The 21,113-nt window shown below is 47.6% G+C and overlaps 1 protein-coding gene and 1 long non-coding RNA gene across 5 annotated transcripts; one reads left to right on the top strand and one right to left on the bottom strand.

Annotated features, from left to right (window-relative positions):
- Nucleotides 1-1,012: 1,012 nt before the first annotated feature.
- LOC117894364 (proton-coupled amino acid transporter-like protein CG1139) lies at nt 1,013-13,910 on the top strand. 4 transcript variants are annotated; one of them, XM_034801362.1, is made up of 6 exons: nt 1,013-1,031; nt 10,720-10,802; nt 10,986-11,135; nt 11,873-12,685; nt 12,760-12,919; nt 12,985-13,910. In XM_034801362.1, exons 3-6 carry the CDS (start codon nt 11,002-11,004, stop codon nt 13,246-13,248), a joined length of 1,371 nt encoding a protein of 456 aa, XP_034657253.1. In that variant the 5' UTR covers nt 1,013-1,031; nt 10,720-10,802; nt 10,986-11,001; the 3' UTR covers nt 13,249-13,910. The 4 variants fall into 4 exon arrangements, with proteins under 4 accessions (XP_034657253.1, XP_034657252.1, XP_034657251.1 ...); XM_034801361.1 differs by lacking the exon at nt 1,013-1,031 and adding an exon at nt 1,598-1,741; XM_034801360.1 differs by lacking the exon at nt 1,013-1,031 and adding an exon at nt 5,384-5,813.
- Nucleotides 13,911-17,346: 3,436 nt separating this feature from the next.
- On the bottom strand, nt 17,347-19,965 carry LOC117894382. The gene is made up of 4 exons (XR_004648867.1): nt 19,258-19,965; nt 18,036-19,197; nt 17,647-17,970; nt 17,347-17,576 (listed from the first exon to the last, which is right to left on the bottom strand). It is a non-coding gene; the product is annotated as an uncharacterized LOC117894382 (long non-coding RNA).
- Between the last annotated feature and the right edge of the window lie 1,148 nt (nt 19,966-21,113).

Raw genomic sequence — 21,113 nt, forward strand, 5'->3', positions numbered from 1 at the left:
ATGAAACGTGACAAATTTCCATAGAAAAAAAAAACATCAATTGTGGTTAAATATAGAAATTGGTTGGATGTCTGATAATTGCATGCTAAAACCAAAAACAAGCTAACTTTTTGCTAATTTATGGAGTAAACTAATTTACTGGCACAATAACAAAACAAACCCGTAATCAGCAACAATCCGAAACGTCATGCACACACAATGTATGTTGTTTTTGCAAGTTTCCGGGAATTCTCTTTGGACCCGAGCTTCATTCTAAGCGATGGGCATAGCTGGGCGCAAGGACGTGCCCTTCGCAGCACTGCTGCATGACAGCACACACACAAATAGGGAAAATTGGTTTCGCCATGAACTTGTCCAGCACTTGGCGGGTGGCTTGTCCATTACAATGGCACACGTGCCAAATGCACAGTGAACAGAGAGACATAGAGACATGTCCATGGAGATGCTTCATTCACATTCCCGTACCCATGCCCATGCCCATTCCAATTAACATTGTGTCTCCCTCACCCTCCCAGTCAGTTAGTCAGGTGGTCGACTGCCCTTTGGCCTCGACAATAACCAAACTTTTACTTTCCATTCTGTACACGTGAAATGGGAAATTCTCTTTGCCATGGAACCCATATATCATACCGCTCTGTGTGCTGTGTGGCTCTGCTGTGCTCTGTGGTGTGATTCTCAATTGAAAAATTACTTTGTTATTCTCAATTTGTGGCTCTAAACACCACACAGTTTTAGGCATTATGCGAATCCCATTTTGGGGTACTGGGCTGGCAGATCACTAAATCTGCTGCTCCCCTAATGAGTGCTGATTTATTATTATTATATTATGCTTTTCGTTTGTTTCGAATTAAGGAAATGGGAATTGAGAGTGACACAATTCCAGCCCGGACTAGAATTTAGCTGTGATCCGTGGACCTGCTGTTCTGAATCCGCAGTTCGCACCCGTTTGGTCAGGGTGAAAGAAGGTTCGTTGTGGCAAGGTCTGTCGCTGTCCATACTGTTCTGCTTCTGCTTCTTGGAGGTACGAGCATGTAAGTTGCAACAACATTAGGCTTAGAGCTTTTTGGTCTAATCTATGGGGAAGTGATCTGCCAGCCAACTACTGTTCCTAATCTGTGTGGGAGAGATAACTACACAAGTCTGGGCGTCTCTGTATCTTTTTATCAGGTTAGCTGACGGCAACTTTGTCGTCTACGAGCGTCTATTTTTTGTTGAGTTGTTTCTCACGTTCTGCTGTCTGGAATTGCAATAAAAAGAGAGACAGAGACTAGACGAGCGTGGCCAACACGCACCTATGACATCGACTCTACGTACACCTTCTATTCATACTCGATTTCAATGCTAGTGTTTGATGTTAATGTTAATGCTAAACCGCGTCCATTGCCAAGTACATGTTTCAAGTGTTACCAAAGGGGGTGTCACTCGAGCGGATACCGAGAGCTTTCAAACGGACGAGACGAAGCGGAGTTGCGCTCTCAGATTTGCTCTCCCCTCATGCTCATGAGTGCTTTGTTAACTTTTTGTTTTAAATTGAATGGCGGTACACATTCGCGTCTTTATTCTGTGATCACCAATCGTTGTACAAACAACACCCCTGCACTGGCACTCGCACTCGCAAGCGTCGGCGTCGTATACTTGATTTAATTGCTACTAATTTTGATTCTGTGTGGAATCCAGTTCCAATCGGGGGCGCACAATGACGTTGGCCGTGATTAGTGGAACAGGCCAAGCCTGCGATACTGTAAGTCTCACGAAATAGCATTATCGGTTTGATTCGTAAGTGATAACAATTCCCCACCGTCACTGCCCTATTAACGCTTTGGATAGCGAGCCTCGCAATCAAAATGGGGACATCAATGAGCGTCGTGCACAGTGTAAATCAAAGATAAATGAGCTTATAAATCAGCGCAAATCAATCTGGTACTTGTCAGAAACCCTAAAGTGGATACAATGTCATCATTTCTTTGCCGACTGTGCCACTGTAAATAACACTTGAGATTGTATCGTTTAGTGATTGTAAAGCAGGCAAATTATATTTGGCTTGTCGCTTATCAGGTGCGGTGCTCCACGGCTAATCCCTCGACTGCCAGTCGTCCACTGCCTGTGTTACCTAATGGTGACTGTTTGGATCAACGGATAATGATAGAATCGACACTGGAACAGCAGTAACAGCGTGTATTTAACAGTTAAAGTGCTCGTTAGCCAAGCCCGTGGAAATGGTTGAAATGGGGGAGGCGGCTCCGAGATCGTTAAATCCAAACCTTGACTCCGAACTGTCTTCCGTGTTTAAGGCAAAATGATTCACAGTGCCAGTGAATCACAGCACTCTAGTTATCCATTTCGTATTTATAGAAGTATCTAAAATTGTTATGCGATTTATCGGGATTTATCAGTTGTGCGGCGGCTATTTTGGCCACTTGCAGGCATACCCTAATCAGGTGTGGGGTATATGTACATCGATTCTTAATTAAATGAACACGCGAGACCCCATTTTGGATTGTCGTGTCTGTGTCGGGTCCTGTGATCTCTTACCACAATCCTACGAGGGCCAGGGGGCTATCTTCAGACATTCCTTAATTAACAGCGTCATTGAAACGATAGCCGGACACTCTTTGTACCGTGGCCCTGAAGTGTATTGTCAACCTTTTTGTTGTTGTTTTTGTTTTTGCGGATATACCCAGATAGGAAAGTCTTATCCGACTGCGAGTGGCAGAAGTTTTCTTGGCAACGAAAGTATGGATTGCCGATTAGTTTAGATTTGTGAACTAAGTGCTGTGGTTGTGCTTCCGGCATGCAGCCCGAAGAGGTGAGAATATGTCAACTGAGTGCTGTGAAGGATCCAAAGAAATCCTACCCCTACCCTTTGTGAACTTCCAAGTGTTTTGTAATCGGCTAAGTTTGTGTGCTCCATAAATGTGTGATATAATGCTCTTACTCCTCTGCTAAAACTTGAATCAATTACCGCACAGCGCTTTCAAAGTCAACAACCTGCAAATGACATGATTGTGGGGAATTTCTCAACAAGTGTTTTTTTGTTGAATGGCTCAAGGATGTACGCGAACGCGGCCGAGAATCGTTTTGTGTGCTCTGTGCTGTTGGGTGGGAGGTGCTTTGTGCCTTGCATGACAAGTGGAGTGTGAATCTGCTTAGGTAATACCCCAGCGATCGATCAGTGCATCATTTCACTTCTCTTTGTGGTTCCGCTTACAGTCTGCAGGCAGGCCAGCCTTATATGCGTTTTTGTTTTGCAATTACGGAAAATATTTCAGTCCAAAAACCGGTTGGACAGCCCCAGATTTAGGGTGCATATCTCTGTACTGCAGCTGGGGACACGGCTCTTTTGGCTTTTGAATATGCAAATTTCTTAAATAAAACAGAAAACTGTTTTCAAGTGCTTGGGATTGCTGTAAATTGGCGTTCAAGTACGACTTGATTCGGATTTGGCCCCGCTGCCACACCCTACACTCTCCACTGTCTACCTTCAATCTTATGATTTGATATGTGAGGCTGTGAAAGCTGAAAGCTTGTTATGTATGTTGTTATTTATATCCATGTATTTATCTATAAGCTAAGTAGCTAAATCCGTCTAGATCGGTAGCAGAGGTCACACAAATTAAGGAGCATTTTGCTCGCAAACAAACTAAATCAAAGTTTCGATGCGGGGCGTGTGAGCAATGCCAGAGCAGCCGCCCCACACGGCAACACAACACAAAATACTACAAAAATTGAAACATTGAGGCTAGGGCCAGGAGCAAACTGATTTCTGCGTTGGAAGGCGCCCCTTTGATTGCCCGAACACCCTCAATCCTATAATTCCTAAAATTTGCAAAACACATCCTAAAATGTTCGGCAAAGATCCTAAAACTGCCGCCTAAGTTCCTAAAACTGCCAAAAGACCTGGCGGCGCCACCGCTTTAAAAGCCTATCTACATGACAGGCAGGCTAGCTTAACATAATGTTAAAGTTAACAGTTGTTGTTGGTTTCATTTATGGCCGCCATATTCAGGGTGGCGCCACTTGCGGCAGAGCTAAAAGTATGCAATGACATTTTTGGCAGCTGGGAAATGTTACAATTTAGCAGTTGATATTCAAATTTGAAATTCAAAACGATTACGCATCGATCTCTGTTAAGCGCTCTAAAGACTCAATCAATTATTATTATTTTCCCAAGTTCACTCTTCACTTAATCCACTGCAAGGCCCTTGCCCTGAACTCGCATAGAAAGCTGCCCCAATCTAGGGCAAATCCCCTTCTCGCCAGATTCAATTTAGTTGGTTTGAATGCGTTTCGCCAATCTTTCAATTTGCAAGAAATTGTGAAAAATTTCCATAAATATGAAGCGCAAGGAGGTAACCGCCTCGAACTGGTTTTGCAGAGCATTGGAGACATGCATCTGCGTTGGGCGGGAGCACGCTCGAATTACCCGTGAATAAATGCGACGCAGAAATCAAATTGATTTCAATTCTACAGCAAATGACTGATCCGACTCTGCCGACTGATGGACAGTCGTAGTATTTTTGGCAATCAATTCCGACTACGATCAATTCGTTCTCGTTTGGGGTCGCACGTTTCAATTGGCTGCCAATTGATGCCGCCGCGACACACGACACCCCACAGGGTGGAGCATTTACCCCGCCCGCCCGCCTCTAACCTGGAATCTTATCTACACGATATCTATAATTAATTAGCCTGCTATTTGCCATGCACATCTCCTATTTATCTTTCCCATATTGCCTGCCCCGTTTTGAGCTTTTGCGAAAAGTGTTCTGATTCATGCAACTGACTGGCACGATATCTGCAGCATGTGACGCACGTTGGTTGGGCCTCACATATAAAGCATATGCCTGGAATGTCGCCTAAGCGGAACTAATTTTCCTACCAAATATGTAAGCCTGTTCTCGTTTCGTTTCCTTTGGCGGCCTGGGGATTCCCAAGGCAAAATCTATCGATTCGAAATGCAATCGAAATAACGGAATATTCGCTCTCTGGCAAGCAAGCAAGCAAACAAGCGCGCGCTCTCTCTGTCTCTCTTTCTCTTTTCAACGCTCACCTCACCCTCTGTTGCGCTGCTGCGCTCTCTTTCTGTATGCTCGGTGCATGAAGTAATTATATAAGGAGGGCACGTCGGCAAAATAAGAGACTCGTAGCAATGCTGTCAATAAGTGCGAGTGAAAGGGTTCTGCATCGCAAACTATCGTATGCACACAACCTTTCGCATGAGCAAGCGAGCACGCACTAAACATTTAGAGGCCGAAAACACACCCGAACGCCATCCGACGATACCTCCTTATATAATTACTTCATGGCTCGGTGAAAATAGTGACTGAGAATCGGATCGGCGGGGGTTTTACTCGCCCGATTCTGTGCAAAGGTTGGCATTCTTGTTTCGTTTTTCAAAGCGTGCGGTTGCTAGAGAACTCCGTGAGAAAATCTAACTTCAAATCGCAACGGTCTTGGGCCTCGTACTTAGAAAGTTGTCGCTCTACCTACATACAGCTCTCGACTCCCGGTTGTCTCGCAAGTTGCATTAGTAATATTGCATTTCTATCTAATATTCCTGCCCAACCACAAAAATTGCCCAAATATCGAGTCTCAATCATTGCTATTAAATCTTCCTATTAAATTCTATTTTGTATCGAAAAAAGTGCTTGGAAAGTGCTGCTGCTGGCACAGGCTGCTGCCAGAGCCGTTTATTGTTCCGCGCACCAGGATAACCGCCAACCACTGGCTACTGGCTCCACCAGGATTAGCCGCTCATCATGAGTTTCCACAAGAGCGACTCGCGGACGCCACTGGCGCCGGCTGAGTACACTGTAAGTAGCAGTCTTTCTCCACGAAAAAGGGATTCCCGCCTTCTCTGGGCACTTTCTCCTCCATCGCTATACTATTCTCTGGCCTGTTCGCCGTGTCATGTGCATGCATGATATAACTGCAATTTAGACATTAATTTTGCACAAATACTTAATGCACATCATCAGCATTTACTAGATAATAGTCGCTTGAGCACAGTTTCGGGTTTTCGCGATTGATTTGGGCAAACGTTTCCGATGACTTGTTGGCTGCATATTCCGCCATATCAGGGATATCGGGGACATGTGATTTGGTTACTCCATCAAAGAGTTTAACGCTAGGGCTACATATATTAATTTATTGATCGATGGGGTCTTTCCTTCTAACGTCTGACTGAATCGTTTATGCAAATCTCTTGACTGTTTGTTTGGATTGATAACAAACTGAAGCCTAATTTCGGGGATGATTTCTGTGTATTTCCTTTTGCCGACTTATAGCCTCTGGGACTGCTCTGGCCGGGTCTGGTGGCATGGTTGTTATGAGAAACGCACCACACCACACACACACAGTTGCACCTCCTCTCCTCTCCTCACTCTGGCACGCAGGACAGCCGTCGCGGCGTCGTCGGCGAGTGGAATTTTCCATTCACTGCGCCGCACTTTTATGTCTGCATCGGACTCGAACTCGAACTCGGAGCAGCGCTGAGCGCTGTGTGTAGGGCATCCAAGTGGCCGACTACCTACTGCGTCAGCTATTTCTGAGGGTCTCAATTTTGGGCTCTTCAAGTATCACGTCTGCGATATCGCACATAAAATGCAATGCCTAAGAGTACGAGTTCGAGTCAGCGTACGTCTTGTGTCAGTTTTAATATGTTGGCTGCTGCGCAAGCGCCAAATGTTGTTTTGTTCTTAATTCGTTGGTTCGTGGGGAATTTGCTGCATGTGCTGTTCTTTGGCATAAACTCGAACACTGGACTCCGACTGCGACTCTGATTCCGTTTCTGATTCCATCCGAAACTCGGTAACTTTCCACTGCTGAAACCCACACTGCAGTGGAACAGAGTGGAGTGTGTCCAATGGGAGCAACTCTCTCGCTCCAAGCTAATTATGCGCAGTTTGCTTTGCCCCACCAGCTGCAGCGCTCTCTTCTCTTCTCTTCTCTTGTTCTCTCTATTGAATATTGAGTATTGCGTCAGCCTGCACTTGAAACCTAAACTACAAAGCACTTCTACAGGTTGGCTATGACTACCAATGGCAATAAAATCATTTGGGATTGTTCTAGAAATAATTCGAGTCGTTTGCAGTGTCCATTATCCGCCCAAAGGTATTTGGAACAGGTGATTGCTTCGTTTCAAATGTCCGATGTTTGATGCCTGATCATTTGCCGAATGGCAGTGTAATCGATGCATGTGCAGGGTATGCGGAAATCGGAGTAATCGACCCTAACCGCCTGCATTCATATCTTATCTGTTTTGCAAATTGCAGGCGCCTGGTAGCGCCCATTAGCCCATGCCCGGAGGCGTTTGCCAAAACCTCCCCGCATACCTTTATAGGACAGTTAAAGTCATTGTTAAATAGATAGTTAGATCTCCTTCTCCACACTGTTTGCTAACTGACAGATTGCCGATAATTTTCAATGGAATTGAGCCGCCTGCCAGCCACGTGATTCCGCATCGAATTCACTTCTCAATACTCGGTTTACACTGCTTTACAGCACAGACTGTGCACATTTTTTGTTCGCATTTTTCTAAAATAAATGTAAAATTTTCCACTGCAATTTGTTGGCGTTTGCCGTTTTCATTTTCGTTTTCGTTGTCGCTATTTCTGTCAGTCTCTCCTCCCCTCCCCATGCCCGTGCCTGTTACCTGTGCCACTTCCATTTCCACATTTCGCTTACATAAGTTCAATGGCACGCCAGGTTGGGGCGGCTGTTGGAGAGCGTTTGGGGGCGCTTGGGAGTTGGCTTCGGTTCCCCATTGTTGACAGTTTTAATTAGAAACCAAACGGAATGCATGTGCGCCTCAGAATGCCGCTTTTTTTCAACGCTGCTGCAGCGGAATCGCTTTGCGATCGGCTAGGGGGTTGCAATATGAATTTGAGTTAAGAAACGCCGTCTGGCGATAGGAAAAGACGTCACCCTTCTTAGATTAGTCATGAGCATTGCCTTAGGGCTTGAAACTATGGGATTACTTCCAGATTTCTGCCATTAACGTAACGGAAGCCCTTCCTTATCGCACTGTTCACTATCGCCAAGAGAAAGATCGGGAAATACCTGCCATAAAAACTTAAGTCCCAGGAATGACAGTGACGGATCGTTATAGCATGGGTGGGGCATCCATAACATGACTCAATGGCTCAAGTGTCAATTGCTGGGAATATTCTATTGAATAATCTTACATTTATAGATTTTTTGAGTGCTTGTTTGTTACTACATTTTCAGTATTTATTATCTATTAGTTTCGTGATGGCTTGCAATTCCCGAATGCTTCCGAGCGCGCTTACGTAAGACCAGATCCCATCAGATTAGATGGCACACCAGAGATCCTATTTTCACCTGACCGCCGCTGCATTTTTATCATTTATTTCATTTTCAATGCTGCTTGCTCCCCTCTACCGCCGTCTGCATTCGTCACACTTTTCGCTATGTTAACTGCACTTGTCGCCATTTTGAACCTGAAGTGCGCCAGCGACACGTGTTGCTGTCCCGCCACTTCTGTGTCTGTGGCCGCCGCCAGAGAGTGCTGCTCGAGGGCGAGCAAAAGCTCCGTTTGCGCTCTTCGCACTCTCCATTCTCACGCTTAATGTTTTTTCTGATCTTGAATGAAGCCCATTATGAGGGCATTGTCATGCAATTGAAAGAATGAATAGCTAACTTACGATGTGAGAGGCACAATTACTTCGCACTGCAGCTGTACAATTATTATGCACACTTTTTCCTATTTACCTTTGCATTTGCATTTGCGTATTTTATTTTCTCTATTGGTGCACAGTGGATGCCATTTGAAGCTTAAAGTGGCTGGAATTGGAATTGGGGAAGTCTTCAGTGGGAAGTCAATGGAGCGTCAAGAAACGATATTGCAAATATGGAATATTTTTGAATTTTTGGCATTTAGGATTTTGTGGTTGAACTTTTATGGTTTCCCAAATATGGAAATTGTTCTACAGATATTCTATATATTTTAATTAGTATTGATCCAAGTCTAGATCCAATTTACCATTGGACATACATTTAAAATGCAACGATACTTCTTTCTTATCAATATTATTATCTCAGAAATTAACTTTTTATTCGGGCTGTAAGCTAACATTATGCACTCTCAGTTAACATAGAAATTTCAAATATTCACATAGCTATGTTAGGCAACGGGCAACAGCTACCGGTTAACATTAGCAGTTAACAGTCGAGTGCCTCTGCTTGATCGCATCCAACCGATTCGAGCTTCTGCTTGCAGTTGCTTGATGGCGCCACAATCTACCCGCCAAAATACGAAAAAAAAATATCAACTTTTTTATTACAATCATTTGGCTGATATAAAAAAAATCACTTTCATAAAAAAGCCGACAATTTGCGAATAATTTGTGCCGAGTATTTCCTTAACTGCGGCTTTTCGCACGTATTTTGCGCAAATTCGTAGTTTCCTCATTAATTTTCTGTTTACGTCGCAGCGTTTTATTTTCACCGCTGAAAACGAGCGGATTCCTAAAAACAATTTATATAAAGCACGCTGGCCTGCACCGCACCGCACCCAACCACGCTCCCCCCTCACCGTGCAATTGTTGTGCGATGATCACGTGTGGGGAGGTGAGGTGGTTAGGGGGGGCGACGTTTGGGTTGGGGGAACACTGACTGGGCGTGACGTCATTCTGCGACTGCACCCAAAAAAATCTATGAACTTGCTTTGCCTCACCCCCACAGATTCCACTCGAGAGGCGGAATGGCGCTGATCTGATAGAATAATGCTCGTGGGAGCCCCGTCGAGAGAGAGGGCGACCGAGCGAGCTAGCGATCGAGCCATCTCCTGGCCTGGGGGTGGAATTCAAGGGGAAGGTGTTAGGGGTATGGGATTTTGTTTGTCGCCGTCATTACACCGCTCGCTGGGTGGCTGGCTGTGCGGCTGCCTTGAGATTCAGTTGGTTGTCGCCGTTTGAAAGAGTCACGCGCTGGGTCTGCATCTCCGCCCACCTCCTGACCAAAGGCAATCGCGTTACCTGCTGGAAGCTGTCTCTCTCTCTCTCCCACACTCTCTCTCCATCTCTCTCCCTCTGGCTTTGTCAAGGGAAGTCGTCAAGCTGAGCGCCCCCGCCGGAAAACCGCCGCTGCCGCCGCGTCGCGAGCAGCAGCCCGAGGCTGGCATGAGCCTGAATAGCTTCGGGTCCGGTTCGGGGTCGGGGCGAAAGCGGGACGGACGTGTGTCCAGTGCCGCGCTGAGTCGTCACAAGCTGAAGATGTCCTTGAAGCGCGGCGGACCGCCGCCGGCGCCATCGAGTGGAACGGCTGTGATGACCACATCGCTGGATTCTGTGCAGCAGGTGCAGCAGAAGGCGCGATCGAAAGCATGAAGCAGAAACAGGAGCATCCCCCCCTAGCATACCCTAGTTGAAAGGTTTTTAGGATAGTGGCAAAAACGATCTAATAATTTGTGAGAAGATTTCTGTGGTCATAAAACTGCATTGAACTTGTTCATTGATCTTGTTTGCGTATTTTTCTAATTTGCTTTTTGGCAAGCGAAATTTTGTCTGTTCCTCGGCTTCCACTGCCACTGGCCACTGCAGAAGCAGATACAAAGGCAGACGCAGATTGCAGCTGCAAAGAGCTTTACATAATTCCCACACTCTGCTCTCTCTCTTGCTCTTTGCTTCACACCTGATTCATTCGGCATTCCTTTTTCAACCACTCTCTCTCTCTCTCTCTGTCTCGCTCTCTTCGCAGAAAATCCCCACGGTTGTGTCGAGCGGCTATGACAGCGAGAAGACCCAAGGCGGCAGGAACAACGCGAGCATAGGCCAACCCAAGTGAGTATATCCGCCAGTCGGATGGCATCGGTTCGAATCGGATCGAATCGCCACGATCATTCGATCAGTCGATGCCTCAGGCAGCGGCAGTGTTGTTAGCTAAGTGCACGGCATCGCGATGTACAAGAACATCGACAACGAGTCCTCCACGACCATGTTTGAAATGTACTCCTCTTCGGACAGGTTCATCCGCTCGGACATGGCTGATGTGCCCGTCCAGCAGGCGGCTGGCTCCACCCTGCCACTGGTGATCACCCGCAAGAAAGGCGGCGGCGACTCCGACGATGGCAACTACAATCCCTTTGAGCATCGCAAGGTGGAGCATCCCACATCGTAAGTACAAGTCATCCATTCACAGATAACAGTTTCTTTCGTAAATTATGTAAACAGCTGATGATCGGTTCGATGGGGGTTCATCCTCAATTCTCAATGACTAATCCCTATTAGTGATACGCGCGACCCACCCGCGCGCGTCATTGACCTTTCCCCAATTGCGAAAAACCCAAGAGAATAAAACGGAAATGCAATTTTGTTGGCATTGTCCTTGGTCGCTTGGCTTCCAAACTAAAAATAAAAATCAAAATAAAGTAAATCTCAGGCGAATTGAAAAGAAAACGAGAAGCGCCGCCAAATGTTTTTTGCTCGAATCGTTTATCGTGCGGAATGAGGAACGTTGCCTCTTCTAATCACCTGCCCCCTACCCTTCACACCCACATGCCCGCAGCTGCCTAACGCCTGAGGAGAGCAAAACGCATCCGCACGGCCTTGCATCGAAAGAGCTCTGAGAGATCGGCACGGGAGGAGGCTATATGCATTGGCTATTTTCGGATCCGTCCACCAAATTCATTATTGACCAACGGTCTGGGCGCATGCCTTCGAATCTATTCTGTTTGCTTTTGGAGCAGCCATAGATAAATAATGTGCAAAATGCATTTACGGCGCCACGTCAGGCCACCCTGACTGGGGGGGCTTTTCCAACGAAAAACGTGATTTCCATTATTTGCTTTTCGCTTACGAAATGCAAATTCGTTTAATCTCCAACATTATTAATTTTATTCTTTTATCCTTAGCGATCTGGAGACATTTGTGCACCTGCTTAAGGGCTCGCTGGGCTCGGGCATCTTGGCCATGCCCATGGCCTTCTCCCATGCGGGTCTGTGGTTCGGTTTGGTGGCCACCTTCGCCGTGGGCACCCTCTGCACCTACTGCGTGCACGTGCTGGTGAAGTGCGCCCACATTCTGTGCCGGCGACGCAAGATTCCAATGATGGGATTCGCAGACGTGGCCGAGCAGGCCTTCTTGGATGGTCCGCCGGCGCTGAATCGCTGGTCCCGCTTCATACGCTTCATGGTGAACACTTTTCTGGTGCTGGATCTGCTTGGTTGCTGCTGCATCTACCTGGTGTTCGTGGCTACCAATGTGGAGCAGGTGGTGAGCGTCTATCTCGAAACGGTGCTGAGTGTTCGCGTCTGGATTATGATTGTGACCGTGCCGCTGATCTTCATGTGCCTGGTGCGAAACCTCAAGTTCTTGACGCCCTTCTCGATGATCGCCAACATCCTGATGTTCGTGGGCATTGTCATCACCTTTATCTACATGTTCACCGACCTGCCGGCGCCCTCTGAGCGTCCCGGCTTGGTCGCCGTCTCCGAGTGGCCGCTCTTCTTCGGCACGGTGATCTTCGCCCTGGAGGGCATCGGTGTAGTCATGTCCCTGGAGAACGACATGAGGAACCCCACCCACTTCATTGGCTGCCCCTCAGTGCTGAACTTTGGCATGGGCTTGGTCATTGCCCTGTACACGCTCGTTGGCTTCTTCGGCTTCCTCAAGTACGGACCCGACACCGAGGCCAGCATCACGCTTAACCTGCCGGTGGATGACAAGTAAGTTACCCCAATCTACCTAATCCTGGAAGCAGCCAAACTCATGCTCTTTCTTGCCCTTGCCTTCTCTGCAGATTGGCTCAGTCCGTGAAGCTGATGATTGCCATTGCCATCTTCTTCACCTTCACGCTGCAGTTCTACGTGCCCGTCTCGATCCTCTGGAAGGGGCTGGAGCACAAGATCAGGCCAGAGCGCCAGAACATCAGCGAGTACGGACTGCGTGTGGCGTTGGTGGTAAGCTTTGATGCTTCATTCTCTCTGTTAAGCATCTGTTAAACATTCTATTTAATCTCTTGCAGGTGCTGTGTGGTGGCATTGCAGTGGCTCTGCCCAATCTGGGGCCCTTCATCTCGCTTATTGGAGCCGTGTGCCTCAGTACGCTGGGCATGATTGTGCCGGCGACGATCGAGCTGGCCGTGTACCACGAGGACCCAGGCTATGGACGGTTCAACTGGCGGCTGTGGAAGAACTCGGGCCTGATACTGTTCGGAGTGGTTGGCTTTGTGGCGGGCACATATGTCAGCATCATCGAATTCCATGCCGAGTTCAGTGGCGGCCATTGAGCGGCATGAGCCTCCTCCTTCAAGGGGGGCTGCGCAGCTTATTGCTAATTTAATTTAAATTAGTCTTAAATGAAACTCTTCTAAGCACAGGGATGTCTACGTTAAGTTTTTAACTAATTTTAGGGCTAACCAAAGTTTTCTAGGACTCTAAACTTCCTATCTCTCCCCATGTGGTTATCCTTATCCTCCCCTATTTCGTCCAACTCCTCTGTCTCCACGCTCCTTCAACTATCCCTCCCCAACACCCCATTAGCCCCAGCTACAAACCGAAAGGAAACTATTACAAACAACAAAAGTATTTCGATTTAGTCGATGCCATGTGCACCACGCGGACGTGGCATTAAGCTTACTTAGGAATTCTTCTAGAAGTGATTTTGTATCGTAGTGATTTTGACAAACAAGTCGTAACTTAGTCGTAATTTAGTTCCTACTCTCGCTGTTCGAACTAAGCCAAGACACATGGACAGACGCGCGGACGAACGCAGCTAGAGCCAGAGTCTCTGGTTGCTTCTGCTTGACAATTATTTTGTTTTATCATTTATTTACTGTACATTATCTACGCCCTATTTCAATAATCATGACATATTATCCAATACACAAAGACCCGTTGCCCCGACCCGCCTCGATAAGGAGCTGGGGCAACAGAAAATCGCATTAAAAAAAACAATAAAATATTTAACGAGAAGGGACGTGTGAGACGCTTCTTACGCGTCACAACTTTTATACCCGGCACTCAGTACTACATCTGCACCTTAGCGGTGTTTTGTTAAGTTTAACTTTTTTCCTTCATCTGTCATCTACATCTACAACGCTTCTCACACCAACGCGATGCTTTAGCTCGCCCCCTGCAGCCCCCTGCACTGCAGACTCGCGGCAGAGGCAGAGGCCGCATACTGCAGAAGCAGAGTGTGAATGAGAGAATGTGAAAAAAACAACAAAAGCTGCGGGACGGGGTGGGTTTAGCCACTGCAAATGAATTTCTCCATTCTGGCTATAATAATGGTCCAATCGGATCCCAATTTGGTGATCTGATAGATATGGTCCTTTCCTACAGAATGGCGTTTTAAGATTTCTTTTATCTTCAAAATTGTAGATTTGAGAGGTTTTCCCCCTTTTGCGGGGGCGGAAAGGGGCGGGGCTAATTTTTGCAATACACTGGTTTCAGTGTGAGCATATAGCAGTCTGGATGCAAAATTTGGTGGCTCTAGCTCTTATAGTCTCTGAGATCTAGCCGACAAACAAGACGGACGGACGGACGGACAGACAGACATGGCTCTATCGACTCTATAGACGAGTCGAGTGCTGATCAAGAATATATATATTTTATGGGGTCGGAAACGTTTCCTTCTGTGCGTTACATACAACCGTTATTCCCCACAAATACAATAAAATACAATTTACTCTTCGAGTACCGGGTATAAAAATCACTCAATGTCCCTTCCAATCACAGGAAGCCGAGGAAGATTAAAAAGGAAATGGCACAGAAAACGAGATATATTTCTTGGAAAAATGTCCTTGATCCTTGAAAAGGACTCAGCCCAGTCAAGGATGTTTTTTCGATCGCCTGAAGGCGTCGCACGACCCGATTGTCCTGCCGTTAAAGGAGAAAACAACAAAAAGCTGGCCTCTTCTCATGGTTCAAAAAAAGCTAGCACAGTGGCGCCCCCACCATGAGCGGTATTTTCCCGAACTACGATATTTTAGTTACAGAAGTGGCCGTTTATCTATGGAGCGCTACTGTGCAAACAATAGCTAGCACAGAGGCGGCCCCATGCATGAGCGGACAATTCTCGAACTACACTATTTTAGTTCTAACAATGGCCGTTGCGTTGGCGGGGGCGGCACTGTGGTAAATGACGAGGTTGTTGTACAACAATTTTTGTAGTGCAACAATTTTTTTGCACAACAAGCAAAAGTTTGTTGTACAACAAAAATTGTCTAAAATGGAATCACAGATTTTAGATGGGAAGGACAAACAGTCTATGAGTACACTTACTAGACAGGTCCACTGCAGGAGATGACCAGACGCCACGCCGACTCGATCAGGGCCAGGCAGCAGACCCCTAGAAAGTAAAGAAATGACAAATGGGTATATAATGGTCTTTAATTTCAAAGCAAAATGGAATTGTAGTGTAAAATTTCAAATGGATTGCTTTGAAATCTATTTGAAAGCGTGAGGCTAAGACCCAACTAAGACTGGGAGACCTTGAGCCGTTGTTGACATTTCCCAACGCCTACTCGGCTGCGTAAGATTTGCTGTGGCCGAATGTTTGCTTGAGCACAGGGCAAACAATCCAAGCACTTGATAGTGGCGATAGCGGAGGAACAACACTTTCGCATGCGAATTGGCAACAAATTTGCGAGCTTTGCTTTCCCACGCTACTCCCAAATTAATATGTGATATGAGGCGCTGAAAGCAGAAGCGATATGATACGATCCGGTACGACACGACACGATACTACACCACAACAAGAAAGAGCAGCGAGGAGACGTAGGAAACCCAATGCGAAGATAAGATATTTATCCAGGTGCTCCGCGCTCTGGGCACTGGGCTCTGGGCTCGGGCTTCCTCCTCCTCTCGCAATCGTAATCACCCACAAAAAAGTGTTGGCGAAAAGGCAAACGAGGAGCAGGGCGAGCTGGCGAGCGAGCAATAAAAACACGAAAAGGGAAATGTGCAAACGCAATTCAATCCCGCGCGTCCAACTGAAAACTGAACCGTGAGAAAAATACACCCACAGATAACACACAGCCAACGCCGCGCCACAGTCAAGGGCCAGAGAATGAGAGCCACAGCCATAGGCAGAGCCCTTGCCATTGCCACTGCCAGACCGCATCCAAAAGATATTTAACTGCAGCGATAAGCGTTTTGCATTGTGACGCAATATGAGGTTGAGGTTTTTTGAGAAATTACTGTTTGCCCAGCGAGAGTTTAAAGTTCGTGCCCCATCCAAATTACACACACACGGACGCATCGATAAGGGGCAGCGTGTGAACCCAATCAGAGACCCATGCGTGGGATGTGTCTGACTTTCTCGCTGCTCAAATCAGAAGCAAATCAGCCACAGTCCATGGTGTGGCAAGTGGCATCTATGATCCTCTGGCCACTTTTGATGACCCATCTGATTAACCTTTTGTCTAGTCATTGACTCGTCGCATAAATCCCCACCGGACTTCGTTTTCCGATTTGAACTCTCCTGTTCATCTGCAATTTATGTTTGACTGCTGGCCAAATCGATTCGTTGCGCTTCGATTTCTATGGCCAAGTTTATGGCCATTGCGCTTCCGCTATCCCCTATCCACCTGTGCCCCGGCTTGTGGCAGTGGCACTGGCAGATTCACTGGCCTGCTGATCGATGCACAGATAAATGGCATTTTATTAGTTGGCTACTTACTTGGCTTACTCGGGGACCGTAAGTCGTGGCAGTACCCGAAAGCACTGAAGAGGCAGTTCAGTCCACAGTCCACTCGAGTCGCCCATAGAGCTGGCAGCTTAATGTCAGTGGCACAATGTTTGGGCCATGTTTATTGGGATTAGTTGCTTAAAATTATGACCAATTTGTCGGGGTTCAATGAGATGCAGCATCGGACCCAGCAGCCATCCCATCCACTTTTCCACATTCAAGTCAATTGCATGCAAAAAGCAAACCCCAAGCCCGTAGCCGTGGCTGTGGCAGGGACTCTGACTGTGACTGTGATTGTGACTCCCATAACCCATAGAAGGCGCTGCTTGCGCACTTATTTTGCGTACATTTTTGGCAACACAAAAATAAAATTAAAGCCTTAAACAGATAATGCGCTATCAACAGAAGGACAGACAGGCACAGACACTGCCTGCATTCAATGCAAATCTCAACGAGCCTAGGGGGCTGGTTAATAGAAAATTTATAATGCCAGTCGAGCCATAAATATGCCACATCCACCCACATATTGTGTCGCCCCACAAGCGATACGTACACAGTCTGGTGTCCAGTGTCCAGTGACCAATCCAGGGGAGCGGAGTGGAGTCGATTGCTGGACACACATTTTGTGTGGGAAATATATAAAAAAACGTTGTAATTTGCAGTTGACAAATACGCAAAAACTCCTTACCAGATCCGGGCTCTAGAAATTAACTCATATTGCAGCAAGTTGCAAGTTGCAGGAGGCGCTGGGGAGCAACAGCAGCAACGGCAGCAGGAGCCAGCAGGGGCAGCAGCAGCAGCAGCAGCAGCAGGCCCAAATGATTTATGCCCGCAGTGCGGCCTACGAAAATCTGTGGCAAGCTCCAGTCGAGTTGGAGGAACGGCAGCAAACAATAGCCAGGGGTAGTGGGAGGGTGCGTTGCACTGTAGAGAGACAGAGAGAGGGAGAGTGTGCAGTCCATGGACGGTGGCTTCTCCTTCCTTCATCGCCTACCTGTTGTGGCTGCGCCCCAGGCTGCAATTGTCTGCTTAAAAGCGTTCATTCTGTCCACAATGAAGCCACATAACTTGGCCGCAGTTACTCGTACACGTCTGCCCCTGCCACACTGCCACACTGGCACACGGCTCTCCGCCACCAGCACCACCACTACCATTGGCCTTCCTTCGATGTGATGATTTATTGTGGCTGCGCCTGCAGCCTCCAACTGTCCCGTCCTCGCTCCCTGGTGCTCCCTGGTGCTCCCTCTTGCAGTTCGCAATTCGCAGTCCTCGTCCCAGCACGGTAGCTGTGTTCCTCCGCAGCAGTCTGTCCGTGCGCCTGGATTGAAACTTTATTTAATAAGTTGATGTTATTTGTTAACTGGCAAAAGGGCTATGCTTCACTTTAGTCTACTATCCTCTGAATAGTTCTAATGCTGCGGCAGCTCAGCATGGGTCATAAATCAGCTGGCGGCTCCAGTGGCGTGGGTCGTTGGTTACCCTCAGAGTTCATTAACGAATGCACTTGACCCACAGAGACAGAGACAGAGACAGAGAGAGGAGAAGTACAGTTCGGACTCTGTTGTACAGCTGCTGGAGTGCTTGATTTCTCGAGTAATTTGTGCGTAGATGCAGCCCGTGTCAATTGCATTGCATTAGAAAGGCAAACAGACGAGAGGCAAGCATGGGGCATGAGGCATGGGGCATGGGGCGGCCTGCCACTTTAATCCGTGCAGCACACAGCACACAGCACACTTGCTGACAAATTGCTGATAAATAAAGCGAGAGATTTGCAATAATGCCTTTCTAATTTCATGCGTCGCGTCGCCAGAGGCACGGCTCCTCCGCTCCTTGGGCATGCAAAGCGCACAAAAAGCACGGACTACGACTCCGACTCCGACTCGTACTCGGACACACAGCTTGGCCGCTGCATGGAGCATGGCGCCTGCCTCCATTGAGATTGAATCCGAGTAGTCTGTGGCTCTGTGCGGCTCTCTGCAGAGTTTTAAACATTTTCCACACGTAATGCGAAAGTTTGAATCATTTGTCCAGTGCACTACGCAGCGATTTTCATTTAAAATTCTTGTCACAGACATGTAATTGCAACGCGCCAACCAACCAACGATTCCAAACTCTGACTCCGACTCAGCTCCAACTCCAATGCAGACCAGAGGCGGATCTATAGGCTATTGACAATGCGTTTGTCAGGCTCTGGCCCCGTCCATGTGCTGCAGCTCAGCTCTCTGTGTTGACACAGATAAGTGCGTGGCGTGTCGTGTCGTGGCGTGGCGTGGCATGGCATGGCGGCGGCATCGCTCCATCGATGCATCGTGCCAATCGGGCAGCGATAAGTAGCGTTTTATGCATTAATTCTTCCTGCCTCAAAAGAGCATTATTTATTACGCATTAATGCGCTGAATTAACGTTTATTTAATTAATATTAATGCCGCTGATATTATTACTGTTGTTCAATGTTCGTTGCTTGTTGCACTTTACTGTTGCAGCAACAAAAAGCTCGGCATTTGTGTCATAGATGGAAGGTTTTTGGGTTTTCATTGATTCATGGCTGAAATGTAAAAGAAAAACTTGTATTAAGGCAGAATAAATGCTGAAATGATGGACACACCTCGATCGAGGTCTGTCTGGTGGGTGATCCACAGGTCAAGGCCTTTATCGGTGGTGCCCCTGCCTGTCTCCGCTCGCTGTGCTGTCATTCCGCTGACCCTTAAGTTGTGCAAATATTTTAACAAAAATCGAACTCAAATTCCGTGGCGTCGCTGTTGCTGTTGCTGTTGCTGTGGATCTGAGAAAATTAAAAACGAAATTGAAAGTAAAGTCGCGAAGCAAATACATCAGAAACGCGCTCAAGTACATAATATATCGAAAAGGAAGCAAATATTTGAAGGACGGGCGAGGGAGTGGCTGATAAGGTGCAACGGGCAGCGTGAGTAATCCATCAGTGTCGCAGCAGAACGGGGGCGGAGGTGGCGTTGGAGTGCCCTTTGGGCTGCAATAAACCAAATAATTTATAGACCAATCACGGGCACTCCGGCACATAGGCACAGGCACACCACGCACTCGCAACAAGTGGAAAAATCATATTCCAAAACACACACACATAACGCATTAGAGAGCGGGAGATGGTGCAGGGGGCGCAGCGATTTATAGGATGGCCATGCCAATAGACACCGCACAGCGGGTTGTCGCGTCTCCAAGAAGAAGTAGAATCCCAAGCATCGGCATCGGCATCGCATCGTCTCATTGCCAATTGATTTATACAAACGGCAAAGCAACGGAACACAAATTGGTTGGCCTCGAGACGCGGCAGCGCTCTCCCTCTCTGGAGTTGGAGCTGTGGCTGGGTGTGGGGAGCTACGGGAGATGATTTGTTGCACTTTTGTTGCAATCACAGTCGCCGTTGCAGTTGCATACGCAGAACGCGCTCTCACTCTTCTGCTGCTTAACCTCTTGAACTTCACGCAGGCAAGTTCCAGCTGCTGGGAGGGATTCGATGCGTTCCATGGGCTGGCCCAGCACACACACAATTCAGTGGAAATCATTAGGCCAAAAGCTCCAGCAGCGTCAGAGATTGAATCAGCTTTTCTTTTGGCTTCGATTTGCTTTCCTTTGCGCTTTGGCTATGGCTTTGGCTTTGCTTTGCTTTGCATGCTGCCTGCGTAGCTAATTAGAGCCATAAACGTTAGAGTGCCACAGATACGAGTAGATGCCACACCGATGGACACAATCCCCCGGCGGATTTGTACGCGGACATTGGCGGAAAGTGAGATTTGTCGGGAGGCGTTGGCAAAAAATGCCACACAAATGACTGGCAGACAGGCAAACAAATGTCGAACCGCACCGAACCGAACCGGCGGACCTCGTTGACCGTTTTTGGTCAGAGTGGCATCGGGAATCCGAAACGTTGCACTGCCATGGGGGCAGCCGATCGGCAAACACCAGTTTATCAAGCCAAAAGACCCAAAACAATAAATTACGCAATCCAACAAATGCTCAACTGCAGTCCATCAATGGCATAATGAGGCAGGCAGGCAGGCAGCAGGCAGGCAGGCAGCAGGCAGGCAGGCAGTGGGCCGGAGACGACTCCGAGGCAAGTCCCAGCGTACAGATGCATTACCATATCGGCATAAATTCCGGAGCACATCGTTAAGTGGGCTGACGAGTGCCACAAAACAGGCTCTTCGAGAGAGCAGGTTGCATGCCACATGCCACATGCCCCATGCCACATGCCGGGCTGCCCAGACGTCCAGCTTCCAGACTCTTTGGCCACCTAATGAGGGAATTACCGGACCAATGCCGATGCCGATGCCAATGCCAATGCAACAACGTCATCGATAATGGCCTGTGGCAGCCCCCTTGTGGCACCTGCAGACACAAGAACTGCCTTCTGTCTGTCTGCCCACTGCCCACTGCCCAGTGCCCAGTGGGTGGAGTGTTGCACTTGACCTTTAACATGGCGAATGG

This window comes from Drosophila subobscura, chromosome J (genome assembly GCF_008121235.1).
Source record: "Drosophila subobscura isolate 14011-0131.10 chromosome J, UCBerk_Dsub_1.0, whole genome shotgun sequence".
NCBI classification, from domain to species: Eukaryota; Metazoa; Arthropoda; class Insecta; order Diptera; family Drosophilidae; genus Drosophila; species Drosophila subobscura.